The sequence below is a fragment of the Anguilla anguilla genome, chromosome 2, assembly GCF_013347855.1.
Source record: "Anguilla anguilla isolate fAngAng1 chromosome 2, fAngAng1.pri, whole genome shotgun sequence".
In the NCBI taxonomy this organism is placed as follows: Eukaryota; Metazoa; Chordata; class Actinopteri; order Anguilliformes; family Anguillidae; genus Anguilla; species Anguilla anguilla.
The window spans coordinates 21,728,791-21,742,997 of record NC_049202.1 but is presented as its reverse complement, the minus strand read 5'-3'; the positions used below and the strand labels follow the sequence as shown (position 1 = coordinate 21,742,997).

The 14,207-nt window shown below is 39.0% G+C and overlaps 1 protein-coding gene across 1 annotated transcript; it reads right to left on the bottom strand.

Annotated features, from left to right (window-relative positions):
• Positions 1–5,629: 5,629 nt before the first annotated feature.
• LOC118217934 (tripartite motif-containing protein 35-like) lies at positions 5,630–11,446 on the bottom strand. Its single transcript, XM_035400172.1, has 6 exons — positions 11,009–11,446; positions 9,981–10,076; positions 9,588–9,818; positions 8,960–8,982; positions 8,755–8,873; positions 5,630–6,210 (listed from the first exon to the last, which is right to left on the bottom strand). The coding sequence occupies exons 1-6, from the start codon at positions 11,414–11,416 to the stop codon at positions 5,660–5,662; spliced, it is 1,428 nt and encodes a 475-aa protein (XP_035256063.1). The 5' UTR covers positions 11,417–11,446; the 3' UTR covers positions 5,630–5,659.
• Between the last annotated feature and the right edge of the window lie 2,761 nt (positions 11,447–14,207).

Below are 14,207 nucleotides of genomic sequence, written 5' to 3'. Positions count from 1 at the left end.
ACAAATCCAGCTCCGCAGAAGAACTTCACCACATCCTTGAAACTTTGAACAGGGCAGGTTTATTTCCCCTCACGGACATACGGCCTGATTTATTGACACCTTTAGCAAAACCAACAACGCAACCAGTGATTGGTCATGGCATTTGTTTTGCGCCAATCAATGGTTGTGTTATTAATTTTGCGAGTGCTAAAATGTTTTGCACTTGCTGAAGGTTTCAGTAAGTCAGGCCCATACTGGCTGGCTGAGAGCTGGATTGATGGAGTGAGTTGAACACTCGGCAGAGGGGTGTGATATTGCTGATCAGGCACGGGGGGTGGGGGGGGGGCGTTCAATTAAACACAAACTTTGGAAAAGAAATACACTCATCTGCGTATTTGCTGAAGGGACCTTTCTTGTCAGTAGGCACAAAAAAAACAACTGCAGTGCTCATCTTGTTTCCTTATGTAATTATTCTTGCACTTAAAATTAAAAAGACAAAGCAATAATGAACTGTGTCCTCTTCTTATAGCACACACTCCAAACGCATCATGCATACACATGCTTTCGGCATATTATGCACACACACACACACACACACACACACACACACAAATTAAATAGCAAACACACATGCACATGCACTCACTGAACACACTCTAAACTGTAGGCAAATAATGTATGATGTAGTTAGTAAGTTGAAAAAGTCATTCTAATTTTGAGCTGAAAGGTTAGTGTGTGCTAAATGGCATTCTCTGGCAGCACGTGACCAATCCAGTCTCTCGTCATGTAAAGAGCTCTGGTCACAGTGAACGCGAGTCGCCCCGAAAACAATGATGTGTTCATTCATTCAGTCAATTGTTGTTACATTACATTCTATTATTTTAATCTTCAGAAAATTAACTGCTGTGTCAATGTTTCCTTTTCTCTGCATGGTTAAAACAATGCGCTGTAAGGTAACCCTGAAACAAAAAGAGCTGTACCTCTGATTACAGAATCATGGTGACGCACATGTATGTTTTTGTTTGGTTTTGTTTTAAATAGGTTTATTAATTTATCTCCAGGTTTTGTTTACTGTAAATGCATTTCTTCATTGTCATTTTCACCAGTTGTAGTTTAACGCAATGTTTTAGCACACTTATGAGGATTGTTTTGTTTTTAAATAAATTAATGTTGGAGAGACAACAAGGCCTGGCTGTGACTTTCTTCCACTGTATTATTTTTAGGACACCGTGTTGATTTCGTCGGGAAATTCACAGAAGTCTGCCTCTTATCACACCCCAAAGGAAAACAGACTGTTTTCTGTGCTGACAGGGAGTCAGCAATAGTGACTAGGAGACTTTTGGGTCAGCATTATGTAAAACTTAAGGTTAGGTTCTTCATAATACAGTGTAATCATGTTTTCTGTTGTTGTGAAGCCAATGTCATGGGGAACAAGTTGGGTGTCTCGGATGCAAAGGTTAGCCCAGTGTGGGATTCATTGTTGTACTATTTTGTCTGCGCCTGTATATATAAGGAGAGAGTTGCAGGTTCCAAGAGACTTGGCAGCCCAGTCTCGTACGCATCACGAGTATAGCCATTTCACCACTCACATTTTGCACCATTGTATATTGTCATTATTACTGAACACACTGAACAATAAACTGCATTCATTTTAACCTGTCATTCCTCGTTGACACTGCACACCTAACATACACATGGGACTCAGGATATCTGCACCCCGTAGTCACTCACCTATACACTAGTGTTGTAGCAGGATACACAATTGTATTTATGCAGGCTACACTATTCACGTCTACCAAGTTAGACGCACGAAACTGGGGCCACTCTACTGGTGGGCAGTAGTCTCCACCGTCTGGGCATAACTGCTAGCACAGAGGAAAGGTTAAAACACTGTGTTGTCACTGTGAGTCAGATAATCAAGATAACATAAAATTAATCCCATTCCAGTAGTGACTTTGATGTGACAATTTTTGGTTTCTTACAGCTGGTGACCTCCATGCGCCGTTTGGTGTATGTGAGGGGTTTCTTGCAGTTTAAAGACAGACATCCAGATAGATCCAGTGGATCTTTACGTCCCTCTGGTAAATATACATTTGTATGTAGACCCAATTTATATTTGCATTGCTATAGTAGTGTGTGTGCGTGCGTGCGTGGTTGTGTGTGAATAGACAATAGAAGACAATTGTAGATGTGGGCAGTTTTGAAGGAACCACCTGAGCGCCAGAGTTTATTTCTGTTTCTGTTCACTAATATTTATTCTGAAGCTCAATCTATAATGTTATATGTTACATTACTCTAATGTTACTGCTCCTGGCACCTTACATTAGCTTGCGTTTCCACAGCTAATGCTGTGAGTCACCTCTTCAAATGTGTTAAACTACAGCGACCGGTCAAATAACATTACAGGCATATTCGATTGTGTTCTATTATATTTATATAATATTTAAATGGAAATAATTTAAAATATACTATGGAATACATAATGAGATCCTCATGAGAACTTACTATATGAGCCTTGAAGTTTCAGTCCATCATTTTTTCATATTAAAAAAAATGATATATTTGATACCTTCTCAAAGAGTACAAGACAAAAGAGTCCTGATCACAAAAGGAAGAGGGCCCCGGCATGTCAGTTGTGAACACATTATAAATGAGGTGACTGGCAGCTGCAAAGTGCTTATTAGAAGCTGTGCATATCTCCTTTTGACTAGATACTAGTAGTGCCAGACTTGTCATGGACAGGCAATGATGTGGTATTATATTGCTTGGTAGAATTTATAATCTTCCAGAACATCTGTAGCAGTGAAGAGATGACTACAGGATGCAGTTTCAAAGAAAAAAACACTTCTGAAACTTCCCAACAAGAAGAGCTTAAAATGAGCAAAATAACACAAAGATTGGATGGTAGATGATCGGAAAAGAGTATTTTGGGTGGCATCCTGGAGTCGTCTCTTCACTGTTGCAGATGTTTGACGAGTACTATTCAATGAAGCTACCAGCTGAGGACCTGTGAGGTGTCTATTTCTCAGACTAGAGACTCTGATGTACTTGCCCTCTTGCACAGTTGTGCATCTGGACCTTCCACTCCTCTATCTGTCCTGCTTAGATCCAGTTTGCTCTCTTCTTTCAAGACAGTAGTGCACATTATTGTATGAAATCTTCAGTTTCTTGGCCATCTCAGTGGAATAGCTTACATGTCTCAAAACAACAATTGACTGACAAGTTGTTGCTTTTTTGGCCATTTTTTAAACCAAAATTGAACTTTAGAAATGCCAGTGTACTAGATACTGTAGTAACTTAAAGAAACACGTTGTCCCCTTGCACTATTGTTTATTGTTTACTGTTTACATTTGCACTATGTTTATGTTATGTTTATGTTATGTTATTGCACTACGTTTATTTTATTTTATTTCATTTTATTTATTTTATTTTATGTTCACTGTTATGCACCAACAGATCAAAACAAATTCCTTGTATGTGTAAACCTACTTGGGAATAAAACCTGATTCTGATTCTGATTCTGAAATATATTTATTAGCTTAATTAAACAGCACAATTGTTTTCAGCTGCACTTTCTTTCATACCATATTAGCACATGAGCATAAATACTTAAGAATGAGGCAACACAGTGTGCTGCCAATACACTGGAGTAATGGCTGCTGAAAATGGGGATTTGCAATCATCTGTAAAGACTGAATTAAAAAACAGTTCTTTCAAACAATATTTTTTAAAATATATATTATCAATCTCTTGGCTGTATTTTGTGACCAATGTAATTCTACCTTGGTGAATAATATCACTTCTATAAAAGTTATGAAAACATAAACATTTCTCTGTGATTCCAAACTTTTGAACAGTAGTATACATCCATCCATTTTCTATACCCGCTTATCCTGGGAAGGGTCACAGGGGGGTTCTGGAGCCTATCCCAGCATGCATTGCACGAGAGGCCGGAATAAACCCTGGACAGGCTATCAATCTATCGCAGGGCAAACACACCATTCACACACACCATTCATGCACTCATACCTATGGGAAATTTAGAGTCTCCAAAATAGGTCTACCTGCATTACTTTGGACCAGGGGTCCTCAATCTTATCCAGAAAGGGCCGGTGTGGGTGCAGGCTTTTGTTCCAACCAAGCAGTTACACACCTGATTCTGCTAATCAAGATCCTTTGCAAAGAGGACTCTAGCGTTTGATTAGCAGAATCAGGTGTGTAACTGCTTGGTTGGAACAAAAGCCTGCACCCACACCGGCCCTTTTTGGATAAGATTGAGGACCCCTGCTTTGGACAGTGGGAGGAAACCCACACAGACAAGGGGGGAACATACAAACTCCACACAGTAACATAAAATAATTATGTTGTTTTTACACATTGGAATCCTTTTTTGTGATTTAAATTCTCTAACACGATATGATGAAAGAAAATGCTATCAAATCCACATCTGTCACAATAAACTTCACAGTAAACCCTGGCCTAAACCCCCACAAGGGCAAACCTAGAGAGAAGGTGGCAAAGAAAAACTCCCTGGGTGGGACACATCAGCCGCGTTTCCACCAAAATTACCCGGAACTTTCAGTCCCAGGAACTACTTTACCAGGAACTGTGATGCTATGAGAGATACAATCAAAGAAAGCTTTGTGATTACTTGCCAATGGCAATAATTTCATTATGCTTTATTGTTGTAATAATTCTCATGTGATAATTATCAATCAAGGAAAAGGGATGAACAGAGTTTTAGACAGTAGGTTTGCAGGTAAGGCTATTGAAGGCTCAGATGTAAATCCTGCAGCATGGAGCTCACAGGGTGAATTGCAAAGTAAAATCTGAAAAGAGCACAGGAGACTGATGGAATCGAACTGACAAGAGCTCATGATACTCAACCCAACTAGACAGGAATGACATCAATCTGATATTTGATTGACATCAATCATGCCTTTGATTTAACCACAAGAGTGCATCTGTTTTATGTATAAACATATGAAATAAAGTTTTGTCTAATGATTCAGATCAAAGGATAACCAAAAAGATATTGCTTGCCTGTACTTAAAACAAATGCATGTTCAGTTCATAAAATAATAATGAAGAAAAAATTATTACAATTATTAAGTGAATTTCCCCTACAGTACCCTATCTGTGTGAAGAAATTTGGTCCTTTGTAAAGTAAAATGTATAGTTCCAAAGTTTAGATCAATAACATTTTATATTAAGAACAAAAATAGTCTCTGTTACTGCAGGAAACATATTGGCCAAAGCAAGGCGGGTCAATTACAACAGAGTGCTGTTCAAGCACCAGCTTTATACCCCTCTACCAGAGCAAAATGTACCGACAAGGTAATCAAACGGTTATTGGTACCTCTGTATGCATGCCTGCTCTCTTCTGACAGGCTATTAAAACACCCCCCTTTATACTTCCATGTCTCTGGTAGCTCCATCCTAAATCAACATTCATGCATACTGAGGCCTATCACACTGACCAAATGTGATAGGCCTCAGTGCGTGTGCCTCCCATTTGGTTCTGGTAGGCCATCAACCAGCCCGCTTTGATCAGTTCACATGTCTAGTCTGCCGCAGATCAAGTCAATAACCAGGCATGCTGAGGCAGATTAGAAACAACCAAAATTCCTACACCTCTTCCTAGTTCAAAAAAAAAAAAAAAAGAAAGAAAAGAAAATGCTCACTGGGATGACATCACTGTTACGGAAACCTTAACTGGGCATATTTGCAGAGGTCCTTCGTTCCTATCTTTGTTAAAACAGGGACAGAAGTATGGGAAAACTCTCTCAGTAAATGTGTCTATAAAAGTGTAGATGAGTGACATGTCACTGGAGTCAAAGAAGGACACCTTCCCCCTGCCATAGTCCAGCTGCACTCTGATGCTCTGGGGCTTCCTCTTCAGTGTGAGGGCAGTAACTCCACCTGCATAGTACTCATCACCATTCCTCAGCATTAAGACCCAGAATCCTCTCTCTGGGCTGTATGTTATCTCTCCCTTCCTACTGACGGACTCTTTCACCACTCCTATATCCCACTCAAGTTTATTCTCCACCTTCACCTCCCAGCTGTGTTTCCCTGAGGTAAATCCCTCAGATCCCAGCACACTCACACAGGGTTTAAACCTCTCTGGGTTGTCAGGATATTTCTGGTATGTACCTAATCTCACAGTGGTCAGATCGTCAGAGAGAGAAAGCCAGGGGCATGCAGTATTGGGGTCCAGAAACACAGGAGCTGAAATTTCAAAAGGAAAGATATTTAAAAGTCTGAGAAAAGAGAAACATTTCAAATACTCTATTTAGATTAGGTCACATACAAAGGAAATATACAAATAATAATAATTATGGATTTGGATGGCAGGTATGCCATCCTGCTAAGTCACACCTTGGCAGGGCAGCGTGCCCCATACAAATACAGCACTGAGAGTTTCGCACTTTGCAGGGCTCCCTAAAGAAATAACCACAATGACCACAAACTCTCAGCCCTTAAAAACTTTCATTTCTGTACCTTCTAACACCCAAACCTAGAGGATTTTGCGTTTTTTCCTTCTTTTTCCTGCCTGATTACATCATCCCAAATACTCCAGGCCCAAAAAGAATATATGTCTCCCTATAGGACATATATAGAAGTGCACTCATTTAAAACAGCAACAGAGGCGGACAAGGTGGCACAGTGGTTAGCACTGTCGCCTCACAGCAAAAAGGTTATGTGTTCGAATCTCCGCTTGGGGCCTTTCTGTGTGGAGTTTGCATGTTCTCCCCGCGTTCGCGTGGGTTTACTCCGGGTACTCCGGTTTCCTCCCACGCTCAAAGACATGCATGTTAGGTGCACTCCTGCAGTTGCCCTTGACCAAGGCACTGGCCTCAGAACTGGAGTTGGTCCCCGGACGCTGCAATGTGGGTGCCCATTGCTCCTAAGTAACTAGGATGGGTCAAAATGCAGAGGACAAATTACCCCACGGGGTTCAATAAAGTATATCTATCTATCTATATATATATTCTTCACTAGTAGCTTCCCGGGGAGCACATCTACCTATGACACTTTTGGATGAGTGACAGGCTGCGTTCAAACCCCACCTCGGACTCATAAAAACCTCTCACTCAAACTAAAAATAAAACACTGAAACTATATTTTTGCATGCCAATAATCTTTGTGGGAAAGTAATTTATATTTCTGTATGTATACAACTACAGAATAAATATACCCACGCTTTACACAGTTCCTTCTGCCTTCGGTATTTTGACTGAGTTTAATGTTAGCTACCTATCAGCGTTGCATTGCGGTCCGGTAGGTAATGTTACCGGTCGTATAGAAACTGATACAGGATAATGACTTCTTCACGGAATGTATATCTATTTTCTTAAAAAGTGACAAATGCACCGCTCTGCCACATCTACTGTTCAATACTTTTTAACTAGGCTACCGTAACACTGCAACGCCACATTTTAAAATGTTAAAGTTAGCTAACTCTACCGTCATACTAAAAAGTTGTAAGCTGTGTACATAAGCCCATTAAAAATGCTTCCATTGAAAAATATGAAAAACCCTTTCATTTATTTGTCATTCATTTTAAAGGAAAAATTATTGAATCCATATGTGTTTCTGTCAGCTAGAATGTGTCTTTTAATGCATGTGTATGTGTATGCATGTCTCTCAACCAATATTTACATGAATTACTATTATCACTAACTCACAACAATCATTCAATCATCATTGAATCATCATTCAAATCTATACCTACCATTAGGAGTATTGATGTAACTGTGCCAAGTTACATAAAACAATATTGGCTATTTTAGCTCACACAAATTAAACAAGCTGTATTCCAAAGCAATGCTGCTACCTATCCATCCATCCATTATCTACACCTGCTTATCCTGAGCAGGGTCGCGAGAGTTGCTGGAGCCTATCCCAGCATGCATTGGTTGAGAGGCAGGAATACACCCTGGTCAGGCTACCAATCTATCGCAGGGGACAAACACCATTCACTCACACTTATGGGAAATTTATGGTCTCCAATCGGCCTACCTGCATGTGTTTGGGGAGGAAACCCACACGGACGCGACGAAGAACATGCAAACTCCAAGCAGAGATTCAAACCCAGAACCTTCCTGCTGTGAGGCGACAGTGCTACCCACAGGACCACCTAAATTATTTAAGTAACTTGGCCCTGTGTTATTTCATATTACCAGTCGAAGGGAATGTGGTCATTCAAACTTTTAAGTGTCACATTAAAGTATCACATAAAAAATGTATAATTTGTCTTAGCTAAGATAAATATAAACATTGTTTATTGAAACTTGGCCTAATTTTGATATCATTACTTTTAATGGCAGGCCTAGATTTTGCAAGTCTTAATGACTTATAGTGTTGTGTATGTGTGAGTAACTTGGCATTTTTGTACATTGAAAACATGTTTTTATTCAGATTCATATATACTGTAGTTAAAGTGATTCATACTTTAAACATGAAATGAATATGAAAATGAATAAATCAACTAACGCATTTCAAAATTCAATTCACACAGCTAAAAAAACATATTATCAATTAGGTTTTATATATAATGCTAATTCTGTGTTTGCCTGGGTTCTAATTTCAAATTGAGAGAAGAGCAATGCACCCCACGAGACCTTCATAAACTTGGAGGGAACTGAGACTGGGTGACTTCGTATTGTTTATCTTTAGCACCATTTCAGAATACAGCTTGTTTCTTCAGATCTGTGTGTTCATTAAATACATGCAAAAAACATAATTTCACCGGCTGCCCCAGATACTCACTGTACTGCACCATCTCCAGCATTTTCTCCCAGACTCTGAACTTCAGGTTGCCCAGGTGTTTGGCCACATCTACCAGTGCCCCTGAGAGCAGCTCAGGATCCTGCAGTGTGCACTGGGCTCTGTAATGACAAGCAGGAGTCACTCAGGCTTCAGGGTTTGAAGTAACTTAAACAGACAAGATGAAATTAGGTGAGAGTCCACATACCTTTCCTTGATGTTCTTGTAGCTCTGAAAAAACACATAATAACAGCATAATCGTGATAAAGATGTATCCATGACAGGTAACAACAAGTGAAAAACAAGAGCCATGCTAATGAAAGTGATGTAGATTATAACAGTAAGCACATATGAATGAAGGTACTGTACCGTTCAGGTAACTGCCAAAATAAAGGGAACACTGTCTCTTGCCTTCCTACTTTTTAAAGCGTTTTTGTGACAGTTCTCTGTAAAAAGAACTATACAAATGAAATTGAATTGAATTGAACTTGAGTAAATGAGGGACATATACAGCATGTTGAAAGTGGAGCTTCCACAAAGGTGTGGTTCCTGACAAAAACAATGAACATCCCAGCATGCTCACAATTGTGTATAAAAGGCCTATTTCACACCAAGTCTGATTTTGTCACACACAAAAATACATGACATTTTAATGTGAGCAGATGCATCTCAATGAACTCTTGCACTCTGAGTCTAACACTGTCATATTAGGCTACTGTGACATTAATGAAGAACAAGGTAACTTTGGAATGCTGCCAAATACTGTCAAAAACCACAAACCAGCACATTAAAATAAATGTTTGTTGAGTTTTAATGACAGTGAATCATGCCCCTACCTTTAAAAAGGAGATATCTTCAGTGTCCATGGCCTTCTCTATAGCTGTGATTTTGTCTGTAAGAGTGGATATGTGCCCTGTGATGTTTTCTATCTTCTCCTTCATTATCTGACTCTTCTGCTTCTCTTCCTCCATCAGAGCAGCTAGTCTGGCCTCCTCTTCCTCTCGCAGGAACTGGTGGAGCTTCTCAAACTCTGCCTTTATCTGCCTCTCTGTGTGATGGGCTTGTCTCTGCAATTCAAACACACAAGTTTAAACATGAATAGTGTAACTATGTTTTGTTATTTATATATGGAAGCCAATGTGTTTGTTATGCCCGTCACACACAATAGCCACAGATAATGTTTTTGTATTTTTGTGTTGCAGAAAAGTATTACTAATTACTTTACTCACCCTGATATGTGTTGATGTTTTCTTACATTCTTGTTCAACCTCAGTAAAGCTCTTCAGTTTTTCTTTAATAAGATTAAGTGCAGGCTTGAGTTCCTCCTGGAGTGATTGGAACCAATTATCACTTACAGAAAGACACAAATGGCACAATAATACCTCTGCTGGTATATAAGCAATGATCAGCATAACTTATTTAGTACATGAGAAATGTAGTAAGGAAAATAGCCCTGCTACAACTCAAGTAAAAGTCAGTGAAATATACTTATAGCACATCATAACGTTTCATGTTGTTATGTGTTTTCAGTAAACCAGTCAAATTTTACAGCATATACAGGATGATTACAAAATAACTTTCAATGGGTTGTACTTTGTAAAATGTATCGCAGACTGTAATAAATAAATACATTGCATTTATACATTTTTTTAACTTATTGTTACAAGATTTTCTTGTGCATATGTATAGCTTGTCTCCACCAGTCATTGAGGATTTCTGTACATCCTGGTTGTTGCTCCATTCTCTCCCAACCATATAACAGTTTACATATAACAGTAGTTTTATTAGGTTGTGACCTTTGTTATATTAAAGGTCATGTGTGATGTCTCTATTTGTCCTGTCAGTACATATAATTTGACACATTCTTGCAACATAATTCTACAATCACTCTGTGTATTTCAGTGTTCATGTTTGGAGCCATATTCTCTGTAAAAGGCCCCCAAGCACAATTGTCAATCAGGATGAACCATGCTTGCATTTTATTCATAAAGCCCTACACTGAAAGTCTAATATACATGATGTTTTAATGGTTGTAAATACACTTTCAGATACAGTGCTGCCTCTTCCTGCTTTTGCCTGATCAGCAGGATTGTTCCTGTTGCTGCCTTTGTGAGTGGAAGTGGAGGCCAGACTGACTGTATTTACAAGACCTCATACCACAGCCGTCCGTCAGACTGAATGTTTTACACAGAGATATTTTACACATATTTGATTGTGTCTTGAAAATATAAAACACATTATATTGAAAATGGAATACCTTCAGCTCCAGTACGGCCTCTTCCACTGGACAGACCGGGTGGTTTCTGTGTTTATTTGAAGTCTGACAGACGACACAGAGAGGCTCTTTGTCATGTTCACAGAAGAATAGAAGTTTCTCCCCATGAAGACTGCAGCGAACATCACTATTGTCGGTAGTTTCTCTCTCAGTCTTCTGCTTTAAGAAGAACCCCACGATGCTTCTTAAGGCCAGGTTTGCCGGAGGTTCCCCCATAGAGGCCTTTCTCCTGCAGATGGGACACTCCCGAGAGCTCTTCTCTTCCCAGTACTGCTTCACACACACTCCACAGAAGCTGTGGCTGCATTTCAGGAGAACAGGCTCTTTAAAAATATCACAACATACAGAGCAACATAGCTCGTCCTTGGGAACCAAAGCTGTAGCCTCCATTTTACAGACTCCGTCCTCTCAGTCTGATACTTTCACTTTCACTTTCACTTTTGCTGTAACTAGAACAGACCACACCCCATGTCGTTCAAAACTGGAACAAACTGGCTGATCAGGCTTGTTGTCTTCAGTCTTCTTGCCCAAATACAGAGATGATAATGTGCCTGAACTGACTGCTCTTGAAGGATTTACAAGGTGCAGCCAGTAGTGTCCCCCTGGATTAAATAAAAATGCCCAGGCAAATTTTATTTATATAGCACATTCATTCGGGAACATTTAATTTGCTTGTTTCATGACATTTGAAAGGGGGGAGCCGGCTAGTTAGATTATATGAACATGAAGCTAATGAGCTTAAAACTGGGAAAATACATTGTCAACTTCACTTAACAAACATCTTAACGTGATGACAGGAGCCTTAGAAAGCAAATAACATCACAGGGGATCCATAAAAAAATGTACAAAGTTGGAAACTGAACGACTAGCTGCCATTAACCCGTAGGCCTATGTGTTTGTGAGCGGAGGTAAAATAGCCACCTTCACACAAGTTTGGAAAGTTTATCTACTTTCCCAACAATCAAAAAGAACAGAATACTGGAAAATCACACAATTTAAATCACACTGTAATTATCTTGAACACATATATGTGTACTCACTAAACGGAATGAGCAGGGAATCAAATAGATGGACAAAATCTAGCTAGGCCGTTTCTTTCTCTCGCTTCTACTGGCCTGAAAAGGCGAGAGCTGGCCAGCATGCCTACCCGTCTCACAAGGAGAAAATGCCTCCTTGCCCTCTAGTGGTGAAATCTGGAATAAACTATTTTTGAACAGCATGAATTCAACGCTGTATAGGCTGACATTAAAGGCGGAAAAATGTCTCTTAAACAGGAATATACATATTTGATATCATAAATGAGACCACGCATTTGTCTGAGTCACAATAGTCAGCTGCAACTATATGGCCATTTATTTGTGGGAGTGAAGGCTTACATAAAAGGTGCGCACCAGTCATTTTTCTTTTCCAGTCTGCTTTCTGCCAGCTGATCATCATTAAGTTATAATTTAGGGCTCTAATCAGATTTATGAACCTGCTTTAAGCAGAGCTGCAAGGTTTTGGATATTTTTTTATGACAATTATAGGTGATGAATGACACCAGTCATTAAAAATCCAACAAAACATGTTCAAAGAAAATGAGTTTTCCCAAAATTATCCTAAATGGAACTACGCAGCAGCCATATTCTTTGGTGTGTCTTTATGAATTTAGATTCATGGTTTCACTGCAGCTCCTGGCTGTTTCTTACATGTTGTAAGATTCGGGATTCAAGCCTTAAGTAGGCCACAAAATGCTAGGTTTGTGAATCTGATTTGTATCAGGGCTCCAGATTAACATTTAGAGCTTGGCTATTCTGGCACTGTTGCTCATCCTGGTGTAAATTCCAGCCTAATTTTAAGCTGGTCCAGCTGGTCTGAATCTGGTCCAGCTGGAGTGAAGCTGATTTAGAGATGCTCAAGATGACAACAAGCTGGTTGAGATAGCGGTCACGTAACTAATGGATGTGCTTATGTCTCTTTCATTGTAAGTCACTGTAGAAAAGCATCTGCTAAATGAATATAATATAAAGTGCATATGAGTGCTGTCCAGAAACAATAGCTCACTGCAATGATGCAGGCCATTGTCCATGGTCTGTGACAAATAACGTATTGTACAAATTAACATTTTTAAATTTACTTCAGTCATCAGTAATTGATGGAAATAATTCTGCAATTGAACAATGACATTATAATGACAAGGTAATGTCATTTAAATTCATAATTAGACATGCACATCCCTCTTTAACTCTCGTGTTGTCTTCATATTATGCATGCACTTTGTGTTCATAGGGTCAGAAATGACCCACTCTCAATGGATCCTCTGTAATAAAGTCTCTTCATTGAATTTTAAACTCTAAATAAAAAGTTTTCAGAGAAGCAACACGCAGCTCATCAATAAATCAATGAATATCTTTACAGTCCTGAGAGACTGTATTTTTTCAGTTTACACCACTCGTTTTTACTACATAACACATATAATTGTTTTCTTTTGCTATAATAGATGTGGGGCATTTAGTTAAAACAATCATTCATTACAATCGTCAGTTTTTGTACCCTGATGGTACAAATTCTATTACAAAAAATACAAATTTTGTAAAATATTAAAAAAGGGCCATGTTTAACTTTCTTCTGGTAGGGTTAGTCCAGGGAAAGTAATCAAAGTTCATACTAAAAAAATAAATCTATTTCTGGGGTTTTAACTGCCGTTAAGTTGTGGATAGAGCATTTTTGACCCTGAAGACAAAATGAGGGTAGGGTATTTTATATGAAGTCAAAAAGATAAATAAATAAATAAATAAATAAATAAATAAATAAATAAATAAATAAATAAAAACATGCTGTTGAACTGTAGTTACACAACATTCCTTGAATGACGGTGCTTTATTATTATTGTTTTGTGAGTAAAAAGCATGGAAAAAGGATGTAGGTGAATTATGTGTCCCCAAAAGGCATGACAGTAGCATGGTTGGGGTTCAGTCCAGATGATAGGAAGCATCACATCAAGCCCTTGTGTGCGTGTTTGTGTGTGTGTGCGTGTGTGTGCATGTATTTGTTTGTGTTTATGCACCTGAGAAGGAAAATATCAGTGTTGGATGTGTCTGTCCATGCCTTCTTTGTCATCATTTCGATGACGACACACCCCAGGCTCCACATATCTGCTATGACTTTCTGTAGTGAGGAAAACTTCCTCATGCAGTCATTA